Source organism: Kogia breviceps, chromosome 10, assembly GCF_026419965.1.
Source record: "Kogia breviceps isolate mKogBre1 chromosome 10, mKogBre1 haplotype 1, whole genome shotgun sequence".
In the NCBI taxonomy this organism is placed as follows: domain Eukaryota; kingdom Metazoa; phylum Chordata; class Mammalia; order Artiodactyla; family Physeteridae; genus Kogia; species Kogia breviceps.
Genome location: NC_081319.1, coordinates 39,062,281 through 39,088,914, shown reverse-complemented (window position 1 = coordinate 39,088,914; position 26,634 = coordinate 39,062,281). Strand labels below are relative to the sequence as shown.

At 57.0% G+C, this 26,634-nt stretch overlaps 2 protein-coding genes across 29 annotated transcripts in view; one reads left to right on the top strand and one right to left on the bottom strand.

Moving 5' to 3' along the window:
• The window catches only part of RNF123 (ring finger protein 123), a 28,963-nt gene that overhangs the window by 1,956 nt on the left and 373 nt on the right, over positions 1-26,634 (top strand). For 5 of the 28 annotated variants that reach the window (XM_067044197.1, XM_067044201.1, XM_067044199.1 and 2 more), the window contains 36 exons: positions 32-116; positions 3,231-3,319; positions 3,444-3,538; positions 3,955-4,009; positions 4,122-4,207; positions 4,478-4,564; positions 4,795-4,862; positions 5,055-5,180; positions 5,570-5,684; positions 5,768-5,872; positions 6,306-6,431; positions 6,587-6,679; positions 6,751-6,824; positions 7,617-7,734; positions 7,916-8,015; positions 8,223-8,284; positions 8,462-8,533; positions 8,735-8,855; positions 9,429-9,530; positions 10,827-10,933; positions 11,345-11,543; positions 11,897-12,042; positions 12,346-12,429; positions 13,287-13,394; positions 18,315-18,492; positions 19,417-19,491; positions 19,643-19,730; positions 19,820-19,907; positions 19,996-20,080; positions 21,416-21,555; positions 21,659-21,847; positions 21,939-22,014; positions 22,256-22,340; positions 26,025-26,167; positions 26,326-26,420; positions 26,547-26,632. In XM_067044197.1, coding sequence (XP_066900298.1) covers positions 32-116; positions 3,231-3,319; positions 3,444-3,538; positions 3,955-4,009; positions 4,122-4,207; positions 4,478-4,564; positions 4,795-4,862; positions 5,055-5,180; positions 5,570-5,684; positions 5,768-5,872; positions 6,306-6,431; positions 6,587-6,679; positions 6,751-6,824; positions 7,617-7,734; positions 7,916-8,015; positions 8,223-8,284; positions 8,462-8,533; positions 8,735-8,855; positions 9,429-9,530; positions 10,827-10,933; positions 11,345-11,543; positions 11,897-12,042; positions 12,346-12,429; positions 13,287-13,394; positions 18,315-18,492; positions 19,417-19,491; positions 19,643-19,730; positions 19,820-19,907; positions 19,996-20,080; positions 21,416-21,555; positions 21,659-21,847; positions 21,939-22,014; positions 22,256-22,340; positions 26,025-26,167; positions 26,326-26,420; positions 26,547-26,632 — 3,751 coding nt within the window. Of the gene's footprint in view, positions 1-31; positions 117-3,230; positions 3,320-3,443; positions 3,539-3,954; positions 4,010-4,121; positions 4,208-4,477; positions 4,565-4,794; positions 4,863-5,009; positions 5,181-5,569; positions 5,685-5,767; positions 5,873-6,305; positions 6,432-6,586; positions 6,680-6,750; positions 6,955-7,314; positions 7,428-7,616; positions 7,735-7,915; positions 8,016-8,222; positions 8,285-8,461; positions 8,534-8,734; positions 8,856-9,428; positions 9,531-10,826; positions 10,934-11,344; positions 11,544-11,896; positions 12,043-12,345; positions 12,430-13,286; positions 13,395-18,314; positions 18,493-19,416; positions 19,576-19,642; positions 19,731-19,819; positions 19,908-19,995; positions 20,081-21,415; positions 21,556-21,658; positions 21,848-21,938; positions 22,015-22,255; positions 22,341-26,024; positions 26,168-26,325; positions 26,421-26,546; positions 26,633-26,634 lie in introns of all 28 variants that reach the window. The other 23 variants (XM_067044208.1, XM_067044207.1, XM_067044210.1 and 20 more) reach the window with 13 other exon arrangements.
• Positions 23,572-25,272, bottom strand: AMIGO3 (adhesion molecule with Ig like domain 3). The gene has a single exon (XM_059076824.2). It carries the CDS (start codon positions 25,181-25,183, stop codon positions 23,657-23,659), a length of 1,527 nt encoding a protein of 508 aa, XP_058932807.1. The 5' UTR covers positions 25,184-25,272; the 3' UTR covers positions 23,572-23,656.

The following is a 26,634-nucleotide window of genomic DNA, read 5'->3' as shown; positions in this document are numbered from 1 at the left end:
GTCTTTCTCTCCCTTCTGACTTGCGGTGCAGGCATCGTGCATGAGAAGCTACTGGATGACTACCTGCACCGCATCTTTTCCTCTACTGGTCGTGCACCCATGGCAGCCACCAGCAGGTATGGCCAGGTGGATCTCCCTTCCTCACTCTGTGGGACCAGACCAGAGGCTGGAGACTGCATTGTGGGGAAGGAGGCCAGGGCTCTGGGTAGGCTGGCTCGGGTTCCATTCTTGTTGGCCACTCCTGGCTGTGAGACCTGTGGCCAGAGAGTCTGCCTTATGGACTCTGCCTCTTCCTTTCCCCTGGCAGTGCTAGTACCTTCCTTCTGAGAGTATAGTGGAGGTCGGGGGCATGGTGCGCACTCAGCATGGCACTTCGCACCTACTTTACGCTCAGCATCTGGTCCGTGTGCACCTGCCCTCACCTCTGTCGCACCCTGGCCCTCTGTAGCCTCTGCTTGATCTGTAAAGCACAGACACCACCTGCCCTTTATTCCTTGCAAATTTAATGTATTTAAGTTTAGCTCATATCAAAACTACAAGTGGGGAATTCCCTGGTGGTCCAGTGGTTAGGACTCTGCACTCTCACTGCCGAGGGCCCAGGTTCAATCTCTGTTTGGGGAACTAAAATCCCGTAAGCCACTTGACACGGTGGGGGAAAAAAAAAAAAAAAGTTACGAGTGCACTTTAGCAGAAACTTATATAGAAAAAGAAAAAGCAACTGTCATCTTCTTATTTTAATACGACCATTTGAGTGTGATTCCTTTTTGTTTTCTTTATCTCACGATGTATGTAGTTTAGGTTATGCTGTGTGGAAAATTTTTTTTAGATTTTTGTCACTGTCAGTTTTTTAAAAGTTATTGAGGAATAATTAACATACAGTAAACTACATGTATTTAAACATACAATCTAGTAAATTTTAACATGGATAACCTGTGAAACCAGCAGTGACATGAACACATCCCTCACCTCCAAAAGTGTATAGGAGTTTAAATCCTATTTTTGTTATCAGACGTTATCCCTGAATGTTTTTCTACACTACAGATTGATCTTGGTGGGTATCTTTTAGGTCCAGGAATCTGCCTGATCGCTGCCGTAGTTTAGAGGGGCTTTTGTTTTTGTAAACAGTGCTGCATAGACGCCCAGGGTTGGAATCACAAGGCTAGAGTATTTGAATTGCAATCACTCTTAGGACTGTTGCTGAATTTCTTCTTCAAAGGGTTCTGTACGGTTTTTTTAAAATAAATTTATTTATTTTTTGTTCATTTATTTATTCTTGGCTGTGTTGGGTCTTTGTTGCTGTGCGTGGGCTTTCTCTAGTTGTGGCGAGTGGGGGCTACTCTTTGTGTGGTGCGTGGGTTTCTCATTGCAGTGGCTTCTCTTGTTGCGGAGCATGGGCTCTAGGCATGCGGGCTTCAGTAGTTGTGGCTCATGGGTTCTAGAGCGCAGGCTCAGTAGTTGTAGCGCACGGGCTTAGTTGCTCCGCAGCATGTGGGATCTTCCCGGACCAGGGCTCGAACCCGTGTCCCCTGCATTGGCAGGTGGATTCTTAACCACTGCGCCACTTGGGAAGTCCCGGCCTGTACATTCTTTCTCCCTGCAGTGAGTCCCCATGTCTCAGCCCCCTTGCCAGCCAGGGCTATTCTGTCTTTCATAGTCTCTGCTCACTGGGCAGACCCAAAGGGCAGCATCGTTGCCTGTTCCATTTAAGCAGCTGTGGTGACCAAAGGATTTCTACTTGTGGAGGGCTGCTGCCCACCTCCACCCCAACCCCAGCCCTGGCCTGTTCCCAGGGCCATCTGATCCCTACCTCATGTGATACCAGAAATGATCCTGCTGCCACTGGTGCTGTGGCTGCCAGGAGGGAGAGCAGGTGGCAGAGCCGTTAGTCAGTGGTTGTGTGGACGCAGAACTCTGGTCTGGGACCTGGGCAATCCAGAAAGGGTAAGCAAGTGCTAGGGTTGGCCAAATGGGCAACGTTGCAGGAGTTCACTGAGGCTGAGTGTCAAGTTGGCCAGCCGAAGCTGCTGTTAAGAGCAGGCACAGGACTAGAGCAGGCCTCCCAGGTGTGGGCCCGTAAGAAATGCTGTTGCGGAAGCCTGCTTGATCTCTGGGCCCATTGGGGTGTTGAGAGACAGGGTTGGCTACAGCCTTGCATGTTACTGGCGAGGCACCCCATTGCACGGCTGCCTCCTCGCCTTGGCCTGGGGCTCAGTAGAAGTAGGGAGGAGGCTTCATGAATCTCCACCTCCTGTAGCTCAAGGTCAGTTGTAGCTCACAGTGTGGGAACATGTGGCCCCTGGGCCTGGGTTGGAGCTACCTTGCCAGAGAGTCAGTGCTTTGGCCCATCTACATGCCCTTCCAGAGCCTACTCTCTAGGGGCATGAACAGAGTGGGGACTGGATTAGAGTTAGAAGAGCAGGTGCCAGCAGTCCGTGGGCTGGATCCAGATGGGCATCAGGCCTCTGGTCTTTGAGCCCTGCTAGTTAGCACCACCTCATTCCCTGCTATTCTTAGCAACTGAACTCAGGACCTAGCTGGCCAGTGTTAGAGCTCTTTCTCCTTTGGGCATGTGTGCTAGGAGGATGAGGGGCCACTCAGACAGATTTTCCTAGCCCCTTTGGCTGGGGCAGCTGCCAGATAGGCAGGCTGTGTGCTCTACTCTCCTCTACAGGTGGGTCCAGGACAGAGCCAGCCAGAAGCTAAGAGGGCTGAGCCCTTCATCCTCCCAGGACATGTCTCATTCAACACACAGGCTTCCCTGGCTGGGACCACAGAACTGGGGTCAAGGACTGGACTAGCTGATCTTGGTACTGACCATCTTGGGGATCAGCACTTCTCCCAGCCTTCCTTGCCCAGGCATAACCAACAAGCCACCTTCAAGAGTGGGCAGGTTATGGGCTACGGAGGGCATGTTATTCCTAGGAATCTTCACAGCATCTCTGAGATACAGCTCTTGTTCCATTTATACAGATGAGAGGATTAAGGCTTAGAAAGAGTTCTTCCTTCTTTTTCTTTTTTTTTCTAGCCAGTCTTGAGGTACACCAAATTTAGTGGATAATACAGTCTTCTGACCCCCAGCATGCCAGAATCTGGGCCTGGCACAGCCTTTTTTCTGGAGTCTGGGCAGCCACCCTCCTAAGCTCAGGAGAAGGGGACTGGGAGAGGGATTTAGCGTCACCCGGCAGGTTGCAAGGACTTTTGGGCCCCTCGCAGCCTCTCGCTCTCCCCAGGAAACTCCTGAACTTCCAGAACCTGCCAGAGCATCTGGACCAGTTGTTACATGTGGACGAGGAGGCGGAGGAGGAGGAGGAGAGCCAGGGTAGGTGACAGCCTCAGGAATGGGACTGGGGAGCTGGGGCTGGGCCTGGGGGGCTCAGTACCCTCTCTGCATCTGTCAGGCCCTGTGCCCGGCCCAACCCCACACCCTCTTCTCTCCTTTCCAGGGCAGGTTGAAGGGCGGCTTGGCCCATCCACTGTGGTCCTAGACCACACGGGTGGCTTCGAAGGGCTTCTTCTGGTGGACGATGACCTCCTGGGGGTAAGCGAGGGCAAGGCGTGGGGTCCCAGATCCAAGCCCCTCCTGACACAGCCCCAAGCTCCTCCTGATGTGGCCCTGGTCTCGACCTTTCTTGATGGGGCTGCAGCCACAAACCCCTCCTGATGTGGACTATTGAGTCCCCAGCCCCCAAACCCTGACATAGCCCCAAAACCCTCATGGTGTGACCCCAGCCCCGAGGTCTTCCCGGCATAGCCATGAGCCCCTCCTATCATGCTCCTGGCCCAGAATCCCTCCTGACATGGGCCTAGGCCCTTCCACCCTGTTCAGGCACAGTACGGTGTTGGCCGTGACAGGCGTTGCCACCAAGGCGAGCCGAGTTGGAGTGGGGTCGTTCTCCCTTGGGGTGGTACCCCGTATTCACGGGAGGAGGTTCACCACCCCTGCTCTCCACCCAGGTGATTGGACACAGCAACTTTGGTACTATCCGCTCTACCACATGCGTGTACAAAGGTGAGACCATGCTCTGCTGTGGCCCAGGGAGTTGGGAGGAAGTTTGAGGGCCCGGGCCAGAGGCAGGAGGCAGTCTTTGTTTCCCTGCTGGGTTTGACGTGACTTCTTCCAGGGAAATGGGTCTACGAGGTGCTCATCTCCTCCCAGGGGCTAATGCAGATTGGCTGGTGCACGATCAACTGCCGCTTCAATCAGGAGGTACATGCGGGAGAGGTACCCCTCCCAGGGAGACCCCCCAGCCCACATAGGGTCTGCTCAGCACCCTAATCTGGACTGCCCTCTGGAGGAGAAATGTGTCCCACCCCATCCCAGGGCAATCCAGCCCCGAAACAGCCCTCACTCCTTCCCTCAGAGCATCAGCCCCATTCTGTAGAGCCACGTGGGGCCAAGGCTGGTGGCTGGTAGCTGGTGGGGTCTGGCCCTGCCCCTCCCCACCTCCCCCAGACCTCACAGACAGTTCCTCCCTAGGAGGGGGTTGGAGATACACACAACTCTTATGCCTACGACGGCAACCGGGTACGCAAGTGGAACGTGACCACGACGAACTATGGGAAGGTGAGGCCCGGGCCCCCTGCAGCCCAACTGGCCCGTGTCCATCCTCACAGCTTGGTGGGGGCCACTGGGCAGTGGTGAGGGAATGTAGGGCACCAGGGGGAGGACAGGGACTGAGGTCCTCTGTCCTTATGGCCAGTCTCCCCTGGGTGGCAGTGGAGACACAGCTGGAGGGGGCAGAGTGGGCAGGCTGCTGGGCTTCTGCACATCTGTAAGGCTTCCTCCCCTGGCAGGCGTGGGCAGCGGGGGACATTGTGAGCTGCCTGATCGATCTGGACGAAGGCACGCTGTCCTTCTGCCTGTGAGTCTCCTGCCTCTATTCACAGGCCTGGCCTCTGGGGCATCCCCAGGCTGCCCTTGTGTTCCAGGCCCTGTAAGGGGCCAGGCTGGCTTTGGTAGCCTGAGGGTGGGCAGCCTCCACAGAGGCCTGCTCACTGGTCCATTTCAGCCACATCCTTCTTAGCACTCCTTCGGACCCTCCCTTCTGCTCCAGGAATGGTGTGTCGCTGGGCACTGCCTTTGAGAACTTATCCAGGGGCCTGGGTATGGCCTACTTCCCAGCCATCAGCCTCTCCTTCAAGGAGTCTGTGGCCTTCAACTTTGGCAGCCGTCCCCTGCGATATCCTTTTGTGAAGAAGGCTGTGGGCTGCTTGGATGCTCTTGAGGAAGCCAGGATGGGGGTCTCCCTGCTCCAGGAGCTCTGTGGGCTGGTGGCAGGCCCTGCTGCCGTGAAGAGTGAGTAGGGTACAGCTTAGGCGGATGCCGAGGACGATGCTTGCAACAACCTTGTTAGGTGGGTACCATTGCTGTCTCCACTGAATGGGTGAAGAGTGTAAAGTGGCAAGAGAAGTTTTGCTTCACAGAGAAATGGGAGGGTTGTGATGCAAACCAGGCAATCTGACCTCTCAGCCCCACCCTGGAGCCCAGGGCCTACGGCAGGGGTCTCAGTGGGAGGGGGTGGGTATTCTGAGCCACAGATCAGGTGTTGCTGGCTTAACTCTGTGGCACCTACCCAGTGGTGGGCTACCGGCCCCTGCAGGACCCACCAAGCGCCGACCTGGTTCGGGCACAGGAGTTGCTGGGCTGCTTCCAGGCAGTGCTGAGCGTGGAGCTGGACCCCGTGGTGAGCCAGCGTCTGGGTCGGGCATGCTGGGGGCTTTCTACAGCCCTCTGCCGCTCACAGTCCTTTCCTCCCTTCTCACACAGCAGGGGCGGCTAGTGGAGAAGGAAAGCTCTGAGTGGCAGTTGCAAGGCCAGCCCACCGTCCTCCTCACACTGGCTCACATCTTCCATCGCTTCGCACCGCTCCTGGTGAGGGGACATTAGGGAGGGGAGAGGCGGGCCATGGTAGAAACAGCCCTGCTGAGGGCTGGGATGCTGAGGTGCATGAGGTCCAGCAGCATCACCTGTCAGGGGCCCCTGTGACCAGAGCCCTTAGACCCCAAGGATGTCACTGGGTGAGGAGGAGACACTTCCAGCCGAGGGTATCAGGGGGCTTCCTAGAAAGAAGATCGAGGGGTGGTGACATCACAGTCCAAGGGAATGGCATGTGCAGAGCCCCAGAGGGGTTGTTGGGCAGCAGTATTTCCTGTGTCTCCATCAGACCCCAGAAGGGCTCATCTATGACTTGGGGTTGCTTGACGGGGACCAAGAGTCCATCTGTGGCCTTGGCCACGTGCCAGGGCAGGGGGGCCCTGAGTGGGACAGGAGGCTGCCACCTCACTGGCACCCGCCCTTGGTGCAGCGCAAGGTGTACCTGGTGGAGGCCGTGCTCATGAGCTTCCTGCTGGGCGTCGTGGAGGCGGGCACCCCCGCACAGGCACAGTCTGTGGTGCACCAGGTCCTGGATCTCCTGTGGCTCTTCATGGAGGTGAGGCACCAGATCTCAGGCCTCAGGACAGGATGTCAGGCTCCACTGAGTCGGGGGACGTACAGGGAGGGTGTTGGAGAAGGCCGCACAGATGGCTGTCCCGGGGCCTGCCCTCCCTCAGCGGGTAGCTGTGCAACCTCACCTCCCTCTTCCAGGACTATGAGGTGCAAGATTGCCTCAAGCAGTTGATGATGTCCCTGTTGCGGCTGTACCGGTTCTCGCCCATCGTCCCTGACCTGGCCCTGCAGGTAGGAGCTCCTGCCTTGGCCCTGAGCCCCCTGGGCTTCACCTGCCCGCTCTGAGCACCCTCTCCCCACAGATCCGCTACCTGCGGCTCACCATTGCCATCCTCAGTCATGAGAAGTCCCGCAAGTTTCTGCTTAGCCACGTCCTGTATCCTCTCCTTGCTACTAGGCAGGCCAGACATGGGGTGCCCTCTGGGGTCAGTAGAAGCCAGGGAGGGTGGTGTGCCTCTGCCCAGGGTTCCCCACGGAGGCTCAGGAAGACCAGAGCCACCCACTGTGTGAGTCCTTGTTCCAGGACCCAGCCTTCCCAGCACTTTCTCTACAGAGCAGGGAGGGTAGAGCACAGGATCCAGGCTGGCTGGCTGGCCTGAGCAGGGATTTCCAGATGCCTGCAGGCTCTTGGGCCACCCAGAGGTGGAGGGCGGGGTGGGGAGCCACCAGCGCCTGCCCTCTTCAGCCAAAGCACTACACTTTCATCTGTGCTCCATGGCGGGGGTTCCTACGAGATCTCGAAGGAGTCAGCTCTTCCTGTTTCCCTATAACGTTGAGAACTGCAGGTATAGGAGAGAGAGCATAGCTTCGGGCCCCTGGCTGGGAAACCTGTGCTAGTAGCTGTCTTCTCTCTGTGGGGTCCTCAGCCTCTAGGAGGCAGAAACAAATACAGAGGCTGCCAGGCCCTGTCTCTAGCTGTCCCACCGTCATCTGTTCCTGTGACAAGTCTTCATCGTGCCCTTGCTTGGAAGTGGGCTTGGTGGGTTTGACAGCCACAGCTGTTTCTCTGGGCTCACAGTCATTGGTGACAGGCACACAGCAGCGATGGCACCCTGAGGACTGGGAGAGCTGTGGTGGGCATATCCGGAGGTGGGCAAGTTTCGGGAGGGCTCATGAGGGTGTATGGGGCACCCTTTGGTGAGTGGAGCTCTGCCTTAACGACCACCAGCTTCGACGTGCTCCGGTCCGTTGTCTTCTTTTACATCAAGAGCCCCCTGCGTGTTGAGGAGGCTGGCCTACAGGAGCTCATCCCCACCACCTGGTGGCCCCACCGCTCCAGCAGGGAGGTGGGCAGCCCTGACTGGGGTGGGCGGTGGTCACAGTGGGGGCTGACCTGGGGTGTCTGGGACACCTGTACTTGGCACACGATGCCCCTTCCTGGGCTGGGGGTGGGAGTAGGGGTCTTTTGTCTGAAGCAGACCAGGGTGAGTCTTGCCATCTTTCACCCCCCCCGCCGCCCCTGCCCAGGGCAAAGAGAGTAAGGAGGTGAAGGACGAAACCTCCGAGGAGCGGCTCCGGCGGCGTGCCTATGAACGGGGCTGCCAAAGGCTCAAGAAGCGCATCGAAGGTCAGGCCCGTTCCTCAGGCACTGGGTAGGGGTGGAGGATTTCTGTGCCTGTGTACTTGGGGGCACTTGGTAGTGACCATGCTTAGGTTGGACTTGGGGATCCCTGGTGGTGGAGCCTCAGTCCAAACCTCCCCCTGCCCATCCCTGGGAGCCTGAGGGCAAGGCCCTGCCTGAGGAAAGCTGTCCTGTTCCCCATCCCACCCCCAGTGGTGGAAGAACTACAGGTCCAGATCCTGAAGCTGCTGTTGAACAATCAAGATGACAACGGGGTAAGTGACTCCCAGACTCCTGTGTGGGTCCCTGGCCAGGAGGGGTGTCAGACTGGGCCTGGAGACCCAGAGGGCAGGGCTGGCTCAGGCTCTAGTGGCAGGGTGCGGGCTAAGTTGAGTCCGGTCCGGGGCCAGGATCCTCAGCTAATCACAGCCTTGGCTTTCCTTCCCCTGAAGGGCGAAGCTTCTAGGTATATCTTCCTGACCAAGTTCCGAAAGTTTCTGCAGGAGAATGCCAGCAGCCGGGGGGTAGGTATCCCCAGGCCAGCCCACCATGGCCCCCTGGCTTTGTCGCCCCATTTGCACCTGAAATTCTGGCACTTCTGCCTTTCCTCCCCACCTGCCGCCCTACCCTCTCTGCTCAGCCCAGGGTCCTGGGGCAGGGCCTTGGATGAGGAGTGGGCTGGCCTCCGGGCTGCACAAATGCATGTCTTACACCTGTGCCTGCAGAACATGCCCATGCTCTGCCCCCCCGAGTACATGGTCTGCTTCTTACACCGCTTGATCTCGGCCCTGCGTTACTACTGGGACGAATACAAGGCTTCGAACCCACGCGCTACCTTCAGTGAGGGTGAGTGTGGCCAGGGCCTCGAGTTGTAGATGCTGGACAGAGCCAGGCCCAGGGCAGCCCCTAATGTTGGTGTGGAGTGATGGCTGAGGGCAGGGGTGGCAGGAGCTGTCCCAGGCCTCCTGCCTAATTGAGTCCTACCCACTGGGCGCGGGGGCCTTGCACTTGGACAGTGAGCTCGTGTTTGCTCTGATGGTCCCCTGGGTTCCTGTCCTCTATGGGCCCCGTTCCTCAGTCCTTGCCCGCTAGCCCTCTGTGCAGTCCTTTGTCGGGGATGCCTTGGGTGGGCTCTGAGGTGCTGGGGGCCCTGTGTTTGTGTGGGACAGAGTCCCCAGGGGTCAGTGGAAGCAGCCTACATTGGGGGATCTCCCATAGGTCTTGGTCAGGGCCCTCTCTGATTCTCACCTGGGTGACCCACGGCCAAGAATGCCCCCTTCATCCCAAGTTGTGCCGTTTCTGGAACTGACCTGAAATGGTAGAGCGAGGGGTGGTAGGGGAAGCCTGGTCAGGTAGGTGGCCTAGGCCAGGGGTCCTGCTGGGCTCTGACTGCTGACCCGGCGTCCCAACTCCTTGCAGAGGCCTACATCCCGCCCCAGGTGTTCTATAATGGCAAGGTGGACTACTTCGACCTACAGCGCCTTGGAGGCCTCCTCTCACACCTTCGGAAGACCCTCAAAGGTGCGCGCAGGCCTGGGCAATTAGCAGGGCAGGGTTGGGGGTGGTTCCTGAGCCAGCTCGGCCACGTGTGCTGAGCTGCGCTGTGCCCACCAGAGGGCGCCCGAGTCTCTCCACCTGCTCCGCAGGGAGCTGCTGATGGGCCTCCTCTGCCCCTGGTCCAACTATTCCTTCCTTCCCTTGCACATCCACCCCAGAGGAGGTCTGGGAGCCCTGTGATGGAATAGGGGGCAGTGTGCTGATGGAGGAGGGAACCATGGGTTCTTGGTGAGTGGGGGGGCGGGGGCGGGCGGTGGGGGGGCTCGCATTTGCTCCCTGAACTACTTTCAAGGATGAGCACAAATGTCTCCAGTACAAAGGGCTGAGAGCACGGTGTGAGCGGTGGCAGGGATGCCAGCAACAGCCCAGCATGGCCTGGAGACAGAAAGCAGCTGGCGTGCTAGAGAGGAAAATGAGAGGCAGGGAGTGATGGAAAATGAGGCCAGGGAGTCTGAAGGGCAGAGTCTGAGGGTCTTGTGGGCCACAAAGTGGCTGTAGGCTCCTTCCAGGGACAGTGGTAGCTTTGGAAGGTCCTGAAGCAAGGGAGCGAGGTTGGGGGGTCTGCGTTGTAAGAAGCCCCCTCTGGCTGCTATGGTGTTGGAGGGTGGAGTGCAAGGGCCAAGAAAGGAGACAAGGAAGCCAGTTGTCCAGGCAACAGAGGAGGTGGGGAGGGGACAAGGATGACCCCAGGCTTCTTGCCAGAGGCTGTGGGGATAAGGCACCATCAGGAAGAGGAGCTGCAGGAGAGGACAGTTTAGTATGTTTGAGGTGCCGAGTGATGCAGCCAGCACGAAGGCCTGGGCTGGAGGTAACGGTGGTGTGTCCAGCTGTCAGCGTAGAGGTGGGGACAAGCCTGCGGTGAGGACCGGACACCCTGGGGAGTGTGCAGAGTGAGGCAAGGAGAGCCCTGGATCTCCCTTTGTTTGTGGGGCAGGACAAGGAAGAAAGCAATGGAGCAGTCAGAAGTAGGGCCCTGGAGAGAGTGAGGTCATGCAGATAAAGACAGGGAGTGATGGGGTCTTGGTGGGGAGAGCCTTCTGCCTCACTCAGCATGACTCGCCCTACAAGACACAGGGCCTTGGGATGCAGGGTGAAGGCTGGGTTGGAGCCCGTGGAGGGTGAGGCGCAGGCGCAGTGGTGAATGGGGCCCTGCAGGGCCTCCTGCCCAGCCAGCTGGTGCCCTCTCGCTGTCCTGAGTGGTTCCACCTATGACCCCTCTGCCCTCCGCTGGCCTGAGAGCCCTCTTGTTATTCCTCCTAGATGACCTTGCCTCCAAGGCCAACATCCTGATCGACCCACTGGAGCTCCAGGCGGCCACCATGGATGACCTGGATGAGGATGAGGAGCCAGCCCCGGCTGCGGCCCAGGTGCCGCGGTAGGGGCAGGCAGGGGGCTTTGTGTTGGGCTGTCCCTCTATCATAAGGGCAGGGGTGTCACATGGGGTGCCATCTTCCCCTCCATGCAGGCAAGGAGCTTGTCCCCAGGCAGGCTCCCTTGCTGTAGGTGGAGGCATGAACTGACAGGTGTGGTGGGGCATGCCTCCTGCTGCTGAGTCCCTACGAGACACAGGGCCTTGGGATGCAGCGTGAAGGCTGGGTTGGAGCAGGTGGAGGGTGAGGTGCAGGCGCAGTGGTATCTGGACCCCTGCGTGGCCTCCTGCCCAGCCAGCCGGTGCCCTCTCGCTGTCCCATTCCCCAGCCTCACAAATCAAGGGAGCCATAAGTGGGCCCAGGTCCTGGGATTGCTGAGTGGCGTCTGGCCTCCTCTCTCCACCACAGCGCCCCATGCAGGCCCTGGCCATGGGGGGCGCGCTGCCCCTGCCTCGGCCCAGCTGGCTCAGTTCTCCAACCCTGGGCCGAGCCAACCGCTTCCTCAGCACAGCAGCTGTGAGCCTGATGACCCCACGGCGGCCTCTGAGCACCTCAGAGAAAGTGAAGGTCCGCACGCTGAGCGCAGAGCAGAGGACCCGTGAGGACAGTAGGTGCCAGGCAGGGCCAGGCGTGGCGCGCTGACGGATCCTTCTATCCTGTACAGCACTCCCCCGGGGCAAAGCCAAATACACCCCATTCCCTCCTGGTCCTGTGGCCTGGCAGTATCTCAGGGGTGTGGGAAGTGCACTCTGAGGGCAGGAAATTGATGCTTCAGAAATAGGTCCTAGAGTGCAGGACCTTCCCTGCCCCCGCCCACACATTCTCCCTGCAGGTCCCTCCTTGGGCCCAGGCATGGGGAGAGGGCCTCCTTCTCCTGCTATAAGGCCCATCCTGGCTCCATAGGCTTAGAAGAGAACTGGAATGGCTCCGACGCTGACCCTGTCCTTCCCTATTCCCTAGTCGAGGGTAGCCAGTGGAATGAGGGCCTGCTGGTGGGGCGGCCCCCTGAGGAGCCTGAGCAGCCCCTCACTGAGAACTCCCTGCTGGAAGTCCTGGACGGTGCCATCATGATGTATAATCTCAGCGTTCACCAGCAGCTGGGCAAGGTCTCACGCCACTGGCCCATGCGCATGTTATGTGGTTCTGTGTGTTTGGATGCATGTGTGTGTGCGTCTGCATGTGCCCATGTGTCTCCAGGGGTGCCTGGGTATGACTGTGCACGTTAGCATAGCCACAGCAAGACTAGTGTCTGCCAGTGCCATTTGGGCCTGACCTGGTTGACTTCTGTGGGAGGGGGCTGTCCTGGGCCTAAGGTTAAGGGTTTGACAGGGCTGGGGTCCAGGCTGGGTGTGGAGAAACCTGTGAGAGGTGCGCAAGGGTCACCCTGGATGTGGTGTCTGGTGCTCTAGATGGTGGGAGTGTCCGATGATGTCAATGAGTATGCAATGGCTCTGAGGGACACAGAGGACAAGCTCCGCCGGTGCCCCAAGCGGGTAAGGTGGACGGGCAGGTGGGTCTTTGGGAGGGCGGGGTGTTAAAGAGGGCAGCTTGCTTGCTGGGGGTCCCCAGGGAAGCCCATGAGGGAAAGCTGCTGTCCTGCCCCTGCCTCTGGGGTTGGCCAGCAGTTCTCCTCATCCCCACCCCCGCCCCGGGCAGACCACATCAGTGAGAGAGGGGCTGGCACCAGGGCTAGGCACGGCCTAAGCCCAGTCAGCCAGCCATGGCCTGTGCCAAGGTGCCCCCATCCTGGCCACTAAGTGCTGATGCACACCCACTCTCCTCATCAATTATGGATTCGACCCTGAGTAATTCCTCGGCCACTTGCAGAGTCAGCAGGAAGCAGGGCCTCCCTCCCTCCCTCCCTCCTTCCCTCCCTCCTTCCTTCCCTCCCTCCTTCCCTCCCTCCCTCCTTCTCTCCCTCCCTCCTTCCCTCCCCTGGAGCCCCTCTACCATAGCTCTCTGGCTTGGGGAACAGAGCCAAGAATGCCCAGTCTGGGCTTCCCTGGCAGCCCCTGGCTCCCACCTGTCCACAGAACCCTGTGCTTGTCCAGGGCGAAAGCAGGTGCCGGAGCTGCAGTTCTAGCATGGAGTCCCTGGGGTGTCCCAGCCAGGGGCTCATCTCACATGCCATCAGCTGCGTCTCCCTTCCGCATTCTGAGGGGCACCTGTGGCCCTGTCTTGCTCAGGCTCACCAGCAGGTCACAGGCTGAGGAGGGTTTTGAAGAGTGGAGCTGGGTCTGCCCAACCCTTTGCCTGCCCTGGGCACCAGTGGGCCCCCTGCTAGGCTGCGTGGGTCTGGGCACGGGGCCATATCCTGATTGTCCTCTCCTCCCTTCTCCTTGGGTGGCAGAGGAAGGACATCCTTGCAGAGTTGACGAAGAGCCAGAAGGTTTTCTCAGAAAAGCTGGATCACCTAAGTCGCCGTCTTGCCTGGGTCCATGCCACCGTCTATTCCCAGGTGAGTGGTGTGGCCTAGGCCAGCAGCTGCTGCCCTCCCCAAGCCCGCGGACTGGTCACTGATTGGGCAGGGTTGTGCCAGCCCCTCCGTGCTCCCTGCCTTCCTGGGCCTCTGGCACACACGTGCCCCCTCCCTGCTCCTCATCCTCCCTCCTCCCACCTAGTGCCACATCCCCTGAACTTCTCATGCCCCATGAACTTAAGTAGATGCCATTTGTAAATCCCCACTTCCCCATGCAGCTCATAACTCTCCATTCAAGGAACAGCCTGTCTCTACCTGCCTCCCACTGTCCGCTGCCCCTGCTCCTCTCCCAGCGCATCAGGGGGCTCTGTGACCTCTCCCAAGCCTCACCCTGCATCTGCATTTGCTTCTCTCTGACTCCTCTCCCACTCGAGGCCACTGGCTTGTTCCCTTCTCACTCATTCACTCACTCGTTCATTTAACACGCCCAGAGCCTGGAGGATGCCAGGTGCCATCTTGACACTGGGGACACTCAGTAGTGAACCAGAAAGCTGAGTCCCTGCCCTCCCAGGATAGACGGACAGACGGTGCACTCCTGCAGCAACCATGTTTTGACCCCCACCACCCCAGGCCCCGGACCCGCCACACTTGTTTTAGCTCCCCACCTGCCCTGGCATCTCCCCCTCCACAAGTGAGTGCCTTGGCATGCTCCCCAGGTGCCCATGTAGGGCGTCTGTTCACCTTCTTGGATGTGCCCCTCCCCCATAACTGGGTGATCAAGGCCCTTGGTATCCCTGTCTCTACTGCTCTTTCTTCTGGTGACTCCTCCCCAACCCAAACCACCTCTGCCTTTTACCCCTCTGTTCTCTCTTGCCACTGACCACCTTGCTCCAGCCCCACAAAGATGATCACTGTCATCCCACCACCAGGATTTCATGCCTGTCCACCTCCCTAGGCGATCTTGCCACCCCCTCCCACACTGTCTTCTTAGGAACCTCACCCTCTCATCTTTGTACCTTCTTCTTTTTAAATTGTGATAAAATATACACAACATAAAATTTACCATCTTAACCATTTTTAAAAGTTGCGGTAAAATACAATATGTAACTTACCATCTTAGTCATTTTAAATGTACAGTTCAGCGATGTTAAATATATTTATTGCTGTGCAACCAGTCTCCAGAACTCTTTTCATCTCCCCAAACTGAAACTTATATCCACTAATTCCCATTTCCCCCTTCACCTCAGTCCCTGACAATCACTGTTCTGCTTTCTGTCTCTGAATTTGACTACTCTAGTACCTCATATAAGTGGAATTTTTGTCACTGGCTTATTTCACCTAGCATAATGGTCTCATGGTTCATCTATGTTGTAGCATGTGTCAGGATTTCTTTCCTTTTTAAGGCTGAATAATATTCCATTGTGTGTATATACCACATTTTATTTATCCGTTAATCCATCTATGGACATTTGAATTGCTTCCACCTTTTGGCTATTGTGAATAATGCAGCTACAAACATGGGTGTGGAAATACCTTTTCAAGATCCTGCTTTTTAATTCTTTTGTGTATATACCCAGAAGCAAAATTGCTGGATCATATAGTAATTCTATTTTTAATTTTTTTGAGAAACTGCCATATTGTTTTTCGTAGTGGTTGCACCATTCCCACTAGCAGGGCACAGGGTTCTGATTTCTGCCTATGTTTGCCAACACTTGTTTCTCAGAAAATTTTTTTTATTAATACTAATCCTAATCTGTGTAAAGTGATATCTCATTGTGTTTTTGTTGTTGTTGTTGTTGTTGTTGTTGTTTTTATGCGGTACGCGGGCCTCTCACTGCTGTGGCCTCTCCCGTTGCGGAGCACAGGCTCTGGACGCGCAGGCTCAGCGGCCATGGCTCACAGGCCCAGCCGCTCTGCGGCACGTGGGATCCTCCCGGACCGGGGCACGAACCCGCGTCCCCTGCATTGGCAGGCAGACTCCCAACCACTGTGCCACCAGGGAAGCCCTCTCATTGTGGTTTTGATTTGCATTTCCCTAGTGATTAGTGATGTTGAGCATCTTTTCATGTAGTTATTGTCCATTTGTATATCCTTCTTTGGAGAAATGTCTATTCAATCCTTTTGCCCATTTTTTAATCAGATTGTATTTCTGTTTTTGATTTGTAGGAGTTCTTTATATATTCTGGGTATCAACCCTTTAGCAGATTATGATTTATAAATATTTTCTTCCATTTGCTCTTTTGATTGTGTCCTTTGATGCACATTTTTTAATTTTGATGAAGTCTAATTTATCTATTTTTTTCTTTTCTTGCCTGTGCTTTTGTTGTGATAGCCAAGAAATCATTATCAAATCCAAGGTCATGAAGGTTTCCCCCTGTGTTTTCTCCTAAGAGTTTTTAGCTCTTAAGTTTAGGTTTGTGACCCATTTTAAGTTAATTTTTGTATATGATGTGAGATAATGGTCCAACTTCATTTTTTTGTATGTGGATATCCAATGTTCCCAGCACCATTTATTGAAAAGACTGTCCTTTCCCCATTGAACGGTCTTGGCACCCTTGTCAAAAATCATTTGACCATATATGTGAGGGTTTGGGGGTGGGGGGTTCTCTATTCCATTGGTGGGTATGTCTGTTTATGCCAGTACCATACTGTTTTGATTATTGTAGTTTTGCAATAAGTTTTGCAATCAGGAAGTGTGAGAGCTGCAGCTTTGTTCTATTTCAAGATTGTTTTGGCTATTTGGGGTCCTTTGAGATTTGATAGGAATTTTAGAATAGTTTTTTCTATTTCTGAAAAAAAAAGAATCCATTGGGACTTTTATAGGAATTGCATTAAAACTGTAGATTGCTTTGGGTAGTATTGATATCTGACGATATTAGGTCTTCCAGTCCATGAACATTGGATGTCTTTCCATTTGTTTGTACCTTTTAAAATTTTTTTGAGCGACATTTCGTAGTTTTCAGTGTTTCACTTTCTTGGTTAAATTTACACCTGTTTAATTAATTTTGATTCTAATGTAAATAGAATTATTTTCTCGATTTCCTTTTTGGGTTGTTCCTTGCTTGTGTATAGAAACACAATTGATTTTTGTGTGTCAATTTTGTATCCTGCAAATTTTCTGAACTCGTTTATTAATTCTAACAGTTTTTTGGTGGAATCTTTAGGGTTTTCTACATATAAGATCATGTCATCTGCAAACAGAGATAATTTTACTCTCTCCTTTCTTTTTTTAAAATTTATTTATTTATTTGGCTGTGCTGGGTCTTAGTTGCAGCATGCAAGATCTTCATTGTGGCATGCAGGATCTTTAGTTGCAGCATGCAGACTCTTAGTTGTGGCATGCGTGTGGGATCTAGTTCCTTGACCAGGGATCAAGCCCAGGCCCCCTGCATTGGGAGCATGGAGTCTTAACCATTGGACCACTAGGGAAGTCCCATACTCCCTCCTTTCTAATGTAGATGGCTTTTACTTCTTTTTCTGGCCTAATTCTGGCTAGAACTCCCAATACTATGTTGAATAGAAGTGGCAAAAGCAGACACCTTGTCTTGTTTTTGATCTTAGGGGAAAGCCTGTCATTCTTTCACCATTGAGTATGATGTGAGCTATGAACTTTTCATAATACGGCCTTTATTATGTTGAACTGCCTTTTTTTTCTTCTACATTTGCAATGCTTACCCTCTTGCCTCCTGCTCATTCAGCTTCTCCCATTAGTAAAGGAAAAAGCCCGTGATGCCTTTCCCTCACTGTACATCTGCTTACACTACCGCTCTCTCCTTCCTTCTCTGTGTCTTGGCTTCCTCATCTTCCCTTCACTCTTTGCCCAGATCAGGCTCCTCCACTTTTCTGAAATAGTCTTGCAAGGTGTCTATCGAGCTCTCCCCTCTCCTTTGTGGACACATCTCCTCTCCCATTACAGTGGCCCCCTTGGCCGCATCGGTGCCATTGCCATCCTTTCCTCAGACTCGGTCTTCTCTGGCCTTCGGTGACGCCAGCTCCTGTAGGCCTCCCTGTCATTGTGTACTCCCAGGCCCAGGCCCACCCTCTGGCTTCTTGCTTACATCTTCTCGGGCTCTCAGGTTTGAGAGCACATCAGAGAGCTGGTGGAAAGTGCAGCTGCTCCAGCTCTACTCCAGGAGATGTGGTGCCATGGGTCTGGACTGGGGCCTAGGGCCTCACTCTGGTTGGTGACCCCTCCTGGCCCCTTTTGTGGGATAGACTATCTGGAAACCATACTGTGGGGAACTGGGCCCTTGGCAGGTTTTGCCTGCTTTCTGTGGCCTCTGTTCCACTAGCAGTCATGCTGCCTTTGGCCTTCACACCACCTTCTCTGAGCTCCAGACCCATTTTCTACCTGCCTCCTTAACACCACCTCTTTGGGGGCATCGCTGGGCACCTCATGCTCCACATGTCCTAAGCCACATCCCCTCTGCTCTTCACCAGGCCTGCTTCTCCCCCAGGACTTCCAGCCTCCATGGAGGTTCCATCACGCACAGAAATGTGGGCCCTGTTCTTGTTGTGACCATTCCCTTGCCCTCACAGCCAACTGGTGCATCCGCATGCCTGGCCATCCAGTCCCTTTGCTGTCTTGGGCCTAGCCAAGGCTGTAGCTTCCTCACTGCCTTGTCCCCACTTGTCCCTGCAGCCCCTTCTGCTCTGGGCAGTGTTCCAACACAGGCTTCTGGTCACATGGCACCCTCTCGCTTAACACCTTCTGTACCTTAAAAAATTGCAACCCAGGATTCTGGTCGGGGTTGTAGTGCTGCCCTGTCCTGGCTGGTGGTCCGTCTTGCCTGCCCAGGACAGTGCTTGCTTGCTTCTACCTGAGCCACTGCTCCCACTTCCTGGAATCCAGTTCTCATGTCACGTTCCTGGGAGGCCTTTCCTAATCTCCAGACCGGGCCATACCCCCTGTGACCCCTCCCGTGAACAGCCCAGCAACACCCCGTGTGCCTCCCACAGGAGAAGATGCAGGACATCTACTGGCTGCTGCGTGTCTGCCTGCGGACCATTGAACATGGAGACCGCACAGGTCCTCTCTTTGCCTTCATGCCCGAATTCTACCTGAGTGTGGCCATCAACAGCTACAGTGCTCTCAAGAATTACTTTGGCCCTGTGCACAGCATGGAGGAGCTCCCAGGTGATGGGGCCATTCAGGTTGGGAGGGGACAGAAAAGGGGGCCCCGGGAGTGAGCTCTAGGAGCCCTGTTCTGAGCCCTCGTGGCCCAGCAGCACACATCCCACGTGGGGAGGAGGTGAGGCTCTGCCCAGCATCACACAAGCATTTGCAAAAGTCCCACATGGTGGAGAGCCCTGTTCTAGTACCAGCAGCCATAGAACCAACAGCTCCTCCCTGGTGTTAGGAGGGAAACAGACGAAATGGAGTACAGGGTGTGGGGATCACCCCTACCCCACCCACCCTGCCCCACCTCGCCCCGCCCTGGCTTTCACTTCCTTCTTGGTGCTTCTGTGGCTCAGGAGCCAGCTGGCCTCTTACCCTGCTGCCCTGGCGCTGGCCATGGGGTGTGGCATCCCATGCAGGGGCAGAGTGGCTTGTCTTTGCAGATCACAGCAAGGCGTAGGGAGGCCCTGCTGGTGGCCACATAGGAGTCTGGGCTTCTTGCAGACCACTGATTCCAGGCTGGGCTTGGCAGTTTATGTCTGGACTAGGCTGTGGACTTGTAGGCTCCTGGCCTGTCCCCTTGCCCTGCCATAGGCCTCGGAGCAGGCTTTGTCCTCAGAGGTGGAGCTGTGGGTGCCCAGGGGGCTTTGATTGCTGAGCCCTCCAGTGTGTGTGCTGAGATGGGTTTGAGCCTAGGCAGGACTCTTTGTCAGGACCTATCCTCCTGCTGGGACCCGCCCAACGCCCACAATGAGTCTGTGCCTTCGCCTCTCACCAACTGTTAGTGAATGCCCTGCCTAAAGTCCCCAGATGTTGGCTTGGGCCCAGACTAGCCCTTGGAGCTAGCTCTGGAGCCCAGTACCCAAGCCTACCCACCAAGGGGTGTGCCGGCCTCTGGAGTCCACACTCCCCATCAGCTTGTCCTACTACCCAACCCTGCAGGCTATGAAGAGACCCTGACCCGTCTGGCTGCCATCCTTGCCAAACACTTTGCCGACACACGCATCGTGGGCACTGGTGAGGTGCCCGACAGAGGGCTGGGGGAGATGGGGACGGACGGGATGGCACCTCTGGCTATTTTCTGCGCACAATGCCAGCCAGGTGGGTATGAGGCATGGGCACCAGGGCTCATGCCAGGCACCTGCTGAGGCATGGCCTGTCCCAGCAGATATCCGTGACTCGCTGATGCAGGCCCTGGCCAGCTACGTGTGCTACCCAAACTCCCTGCGGGCCGTGGAGCGGATCCCTGAGGAGCAGTGAGTGGGGGCCCAGGGGCAGGGGGACACGTACTCTGCCCTGTACAGCACTAGCCTCACCCCGTGCCCACCACCCATTGCTCTCACAGGCGTATCGCCATGGTGAGGAGTCTACTGGCTCCCTATGAGCAGCGGCCCTGGGCCCAGACCAACTGGATCCTGGTGCGGCTCTGGAGGGTAAGCCTGGCTGGAGAGGAGGTGGCTATGGCTGGCTGGAGGGAGGGGTTGCCCTGCCCCACTGACCTCCCGCCAACTCCACCCCCAGGGCTGTGGGTTCGGGTACCGCTATACACGGCTGCCACACCTGCTGAAAACCAAACCCGAGGATGCCAATTTGCCCAGCCTCCAGAGTGAGTATCCAGGTTTGGCAGGCAGGGGCCCTCACCCGCTGCTCTTGGGTTCTCGCAGACTTTCCCACTTCTTCCAGCCTCAGTCCTGGACTTGTGTTGGGCCCCAAACTCCCTGTGTATCCCCTGGGGTTTCCATTTCCCTGCTTCCTCCCAGTCTAAGGACACTCTGGTCCTCTTGAGTCTTGCTCTCCAGTCCCATGTGTGCTCTTTGGTCCTGAACGGTCTGCATGTGTCACAGTGAAAAGGGGCAGCATCTTCACAGGCTGCTGGCAGCTTCTGCAAAGTGAGGGCCCTATCCCTTGCCCTCTGAACCAGCTCCCTGACCTCCAGCCTTGTCCCAACACCATGTCCTTCCGCCCCTTTACTTTCACTAGCTGGTGCCAGACCCTGGATACCTGAGTCAAGGCAGGGGCACAGACTAGGGGTTGGCCAAGGCCCCAAAGGGTGTCCATGGGGCTTCCTGGAGGAAGTGGCCTTTGGTTGGGAGCAGTCTGCATTTTCTGTCCTGGGCCTATGGTCCAGCAAATCCCTGTGAGCCTGAGGACCTTCACTGGGCCCAGCCCAAGATCTTGGGCTGTCTTGCTTGCAGAATCTGCCTGCCACATGCTGTACTCACTCCACACAGTGGCTCTCTTTAGCCCACGTGGTATGTTTCTGCCCTTGTGGGAGTGTTTGGGCCTAAAGGTGTCCCCAGAGGCCAAGTTCCTTGTGCAGAGTCACACAGCAAGTCCTTGCCAGTTGCCTTGGTCCTGCCTCCAGGGTGGACCTGAGCTGCAAGTGGAGAGCAGCAGTGGGGCCAGATATACATCCTGCTGCTGTAGGAACTATTGATTTGCAGGGGGGGAGGTACACCTAGCTCGGTGTGGCTGAGGGCTCTGGTTACTGCTGCCTGTCAGCCCAGACTTGGCGCCCACCACCTCAGCCGTATGCCAAGGCCAGGCCAAGGGCAGCAGAGGACAGTGGAGGATGGCTGGGCTCAGAGGAGGCTCTTGGGAGAAATGGCCTTGATACAAGTGAAGAGGGGTCTAGGCTGAAGGGCACGTGACTGAGAACTTTCTGGGGATCAGGCTGGGGCTTGGGGGTGGTTCTAGAACTGGGGGTGGGGGAGGCATTGGGAACAACTGCAGCCTGTGGTTGGCCCAGCAGAGGGAGGGGACAGATTTAGCCCTGACCCCCAGGCAGCACTGCACCCTGTCCCCCTGCCTTCAAGACCTGAGTGTTCCCAGGGAGCTGTCTTTCTGCCCTTACACCAACGGCCTGTGAGTGAGAACAGAGGCAGACGGTCGGGGGCCGCTGACTGGAGTCCCGATGATGCCCCTCCCCATGTCCCCACAGAGCCCTGCCCCTCCACCCTGCTGCAGCAGCACATGGCAGACCTGTTGCGGGAGGGTCCTGACGTGGCACCCAGCTTCCTCAACAGCGTCCTCAACCAGCTCAACTGGGCCTTCTCTGAGTTTATCGGCATGATCCAGGAGGTGGGTCACGGAGGGACCTTGTGGGCCAGGGGGTTGCAGAGGGTGAGGCATGATCTGCGGTGTGGCCAGACCACTGACTGCTGCCCACACGTTGGTGGCTCAGATCCAGCAGGCTGCTGAACGCCTGGAGCGGAACTTTGTGGACAGCCGGCAGCTCAAGGTATGTGCCACCTGCTTTGACCTCTCGGTCAGCCTGCTGCGCGTCTTGGAGATGACCATCACGCTGGTGCCTGAGATATTCCTCGACTGGGCCCAGCCTACCTCTGAGATGCTGCTGCGGCGTCTCGCACAGGTGTGTCCATCTGGGCAAGGGTGGTTGGGACCCTGGGGACACCCCAGTGGTGTCAGCCCACCCATCCACCAATGGGCTTCTGCCCTCACAGCTGCTGAACCAGGTGCTGAACCGGGTGACAGCTGAGAGGAACCTGTTTGACCGCGTGGTCACCCTGCGGCTGCCTGGTGAGGACCTAGAAGCCCTGTACCCAACACACCACAGGCCTTGGTTTCTCTGCCAGGAGCAGTGCTGCCTGATTCTACATTCTGCACCGGGACAGCCTGGCTTGGCACCCCCAGCCTAGCTCAGCCTTCTGTGGGGAGGAGGGTGGGAAGTGTGAATGACGATGATGTCAGCTGGGCAGGAATGGAGCCCCTGCAGCGGGAGCACTTGGGTAGCTCATCCCCTTCCTTCCCTTTCCCTTAGGCCTGGAGAGCGTGGACCACTACCCTATTCTGGTGGCAGTGACAGGCATCCTGGTACGACTCCTGGTGCACGGCCCAGCCTCAGGGTGAGTGTTAGGGGCTGGTGTCCCTTGTGGGGGCTGGGCTTGTCTGATGGGGAGGGGGCTGGGCAGGGCCTTCCAAAGCTCATCTGTCACATGGACTTCAGCGTCAGGTCTGGAGCTGGAAGGAAGGTAGTGAGGTGTGAACTGAGTAGGTGGCGGCAGCAGCAGCAGCAGCTCAGCAGAGCAGGGTGCCCTGGCCCACGGGCAGAGCTGCTGGCTGTGGCTGTGCCTCAGGCAGGGGCAGGGGAACTAAGACTGTGCTAAGGGCGGGGTGCCATCCTGCAATATCCAGGGACGCATTGCTGGGGTTAAGAGCTGAGCACACACACTGCCACCTGTGTCTGTGAAGGCTCCAACGACGAGCATGTACTACCTTTATTAAGAAATTCCATGATAGCTGGACCCAGGACACTTGTGGGCCCCCCAGCTCAGCCCTCACTCAGGAGGGGTTCCCAGTCCTCGCTTCCCTGCCTCCCTGCAGTGGGAGTGGTGAGATGCATATGAAGCCAGGGCACTGCTTCAGCCATTAGGCCAATACCAGTGCCAGCCCTTAAGAGGATTCTACCCTTGGGAGACAGCAAGTTCCGGCTCGGCCCTCCCATCTTAGCCACGCTCAGCAGGCTTTTTACTGATGAAAAGCTGGGGGAACAGGCCATTGGTGCCCCTTACCGTTGTCTTGCGAGCCCATGGGAGTGGCTCTGCCCTCAGAGTGGCCTGTGATGCCCCTGATGGTCTCTTAAGGAGCCTTGCCTGCTGGTTGCCTTCTCACCAGACTGCATGGACTCGTGAAGCTTCAAGTAGCTTGAATGTTGGTGCGTGGGGAGTCGCATTTCACCAGAGGGAGGGCTTGTAATTCCTCTTTCCACCCTCAGGGTGGGGACTCAGTCTTCCTTTGAAGTCCTCTTCCTTTTCCCCTGTGGGCCACTCCCATCCCCTTGGGAAGCAGAAGGTGGTCATGCTTCAGTTCTTCACCACCACTCTCCTTGATGGCTGCCTTAGCCCCTGCGGGTGAACCTGGGGCTCTAATGCAAGGGCTCTTCCAGATGGTCCTCGGTTCCAGTCCTCATGTGGGCACAGGTAGGCCTTGCTAGGTCCTGGGATGTTTTGGTCCTGTGCTGCTGGGGAGAAGCAGGAGAGAGTTGGGGACTTCAGCCCCTCTACCAGTGAGTGGGGTTGCTGTGGTTTATGTCGAGGCCCACACAGGAGGCTGGAGGACCAAGCCCAGTGCTTCCCACCAGCATCTGGCAGTTCTCTGGGCAGCAGCAGGAAGCAGGGCAAGCAGCAGGCAGGCAGTGGCCTCGGTGAGGCCCCTGAGCAGCCTAGGTCATCACCAGACCCTCAGAGCCTGTGGAGCTAGTGGACTCAGAGCCAGCCTTGAGCCGCAGGCCCGTGGGATTGTAGAGATCAAAGTCTTCAGCTACCGCTAGCTGCACACGACCATTGAGGCTTCTCCTGCCAGGCTCTAGAAAGACCACGTGTTTGTGGACACTGGCCTTGCGTCTCGGTGCATCGGGTGGCGTGGTGCTGAGCACTGAGGACTGTGCGCTCAGCTCCTGGAGTGGGCTGGGTGTTTGGGGCCAGTGGCGGCAGTGGCAGGTGCGATGGTAGCAGCTGTGGCAGCCGGGGCAGGGTGGCGCGAACAGATAGAGCAGCACGAGCACCAGGCCCACGGCGCAGCCCAGCAGCGTGGTGAAGCCCGTGTTGAAAGTGTCAGGCTCAGGGTGTGGAAAATGCACGCTCACGTTGTACTCGTGTGTCTGGTTGTGATGCAGGTGGGGTCCGGTAGCCAGGCACACAAAGACACCCTCGTGCCATGGCTGCACGTTGCTGATGGCCAGGCTGCCATCGGCCCGCACTGCGATGCTGCCATTGCGAGATCCTGGTGCCACAAGCAGCTCATGCTGCGGTGAGACCCAGGCAACGTGCACGGCTGGGGTGCTGGTGTTGCAGCGTAGCCTCAGGGACTGCCCCACCTGCACATGCAGCTGTTCTTCAGGTTGCTCTAGGCCCAGAGCCAGGGCAGCTGAGCAGTTCTCAAAGACACGGCTGTGCTCAAAGAAGCGCACGCGGAAGGTGGGTACATTGAAGGCCAGGCACGTGTACTCACCCGCGAAGTCGCTCACAGCGCTGAGCCCCCGCTGGTGCCAGCGCTGCAGCAGGTGGTAGAGACGGCAGTCACAGGGTAATGGGTTGTTGTGCAAGTAAAGGCCGTTCTTGAGAAAGGCTGGCAGTGAAGCCAGGTCAGGTACAGGGATGCGTCCTAGGTGGTTGGAGGAGAGATCCAGAGTACGTAGGTGGGTCGTGCCCAGGCCATGCAGGTGATTGAAAGAGAAGGACGCAAGTTCATTGCAGCCCAGGTAGAGACGACTGAGCACGCCCAGGCCGTGGAAGGCCTGCTCGTCCAAGTGCGCCAGGCGGTTATTGAACAGAAGCAGCATCTTGAGCTCCCCCAGGCCGTCGAGGTCGTGGCGGCCCAGGGCCCGCAGGGCATTAGATGATAAATCGAGCAGCCGCAGGCCGCTGGCATTGGTGAAAACTCCCCGACCTAGCGCATCCAGCTCGTTGTGATTTAAATGCAGGGCGCGGAGCCGGGAGAGGGGCGCCAACCAGCCGGGGCGCAGGCGCTGCAGCGCATTGTGGCTCAGGTCGAGGTCTGCAGCTGCAGCTGGTAACGCGCCCGGCACATCCTGCAGCCCCAGGCCGGCGCAGCTCAGGAGGTCGGCAGCACAGACACATTTGTAGGGGCAGTTATGAGGCGCAGGGGACAGGAAGCCCTCGGAGTCCAGGGTGCTTAATCCGATGCGCAGTATGCACAGCAGTGTGCCTTGAAGCACCAGCCGGGCCATGGCGGCGGCTGCCAGGGGTGGGACAGGGCAGCTTGGTGCAGGGTGCAGCTCTGAGACTCACCTACTTCAAATCCGGCTAGAAGTGCGGGGCGCTAAATGGCCAGTGGCCAGCGAGACAGGATGCGGGTTCCATCCAGCAAGGCCGACCGCTCCAGCTGCCTGGTCCCAGGTTTTGGGTTGTGAGTTGGGGCCACGCTCCGCTCCGCTCAGCATTCTCTTCTCAGGCTTCCCCAGCTCTCTTCTGAGTGCCTTTCTGAGCGCTCAGCTTCTAAATACTCTCCGGGAGGCGATTTCTCGGGGGCGGGGCCCCAGACTCCCATTGGCTCACGTTGGAGGGGCGGGGTAGCCGCGTTCCCCGGCGATCATAGGCCCCCGCGTGGCCGCCAGAGGGTGAGCAAGTCGGGCCACAATGCCCTAGCCTGAGCTTGACTGGCGGCTTTCCAGAGGCCCAATCTCCCGGAACCCTGGGAAGCACGCCTTTAAGCTTCTTGTGTTGTGTTTTCTTTGAAGGATTAACGTTTATGAGGGGGGCAGGTGTTTTCTTTGAAGGGTTAACGTATATGATTGGGCAGCTGTTTCCTTTGAAGGGTTAATGTAAATGAAGGGGCAGGTGGACTTCCATTATCTTCTGGTGGTGCCCCCTTAAACTGGTACCTTGCAATGTGGGTCCTTACCGGGATCTAGGACTTTACTGGGAGGACTGGAGAGAAGCAGGAAGATTGGGTGGAATGAACCAGGCAATAATGCAAGGAGGCTGGACTTTCCACCCCCACCCCTCTGATAGATAATGATTTCAGACAGGCCCAGCCTTCTGACTACCCTTGTACCCTCTTCCACCTAGGACAGAGAGAGCCACATCAGTGCTCCTGGCTGATCCCTGTTTCCAGCTCCGCTCCATATGCTATCTGCTGGGGCAGCCAGAGCCCCCTACCCCTGGCACTGCCCTGCCTGCTCCTGACCAGAAGCGCTTCTCCCTACAGAGCTGTGAGTAGGCCGGGGGTGGGTCAGGGAAGAGAGGGATTTGGGGCTGGGTCAGGTCAGTAGTCTTAAGAAGAGCAAATTCCCAGGCAGGGGAGTACTCAAGAGGCACTGGGTTCGGTTCTAGGGCCACATTTGGCCTGACACCTCCTACCACCCGCTAGACACAGATTACATCAGTGTTGAGGAACTGGCCCAGGTGGAACAGATGCTGGCACACCTGACCTCTGCGTCTGCCCAGGCAGCAGCTGCCTCCCTGGTGAGTGGGGCCACAGCATACGGGTCCACACAACCCCAGTACACATCACCACAGCTGTGTGCATAGTGTACACCCAACTTGTCTGGGCACCCAACCCCAGCCCACCCTGCACTCTGCTCCCTGCAGCCCACCAGTGAGGAAGACCTCTGCCCCATCTGCTATGCTCACCCCATTTCTGCTGTGTTCCAGCCCTGTGGCCACAAGTCCTGCAAGT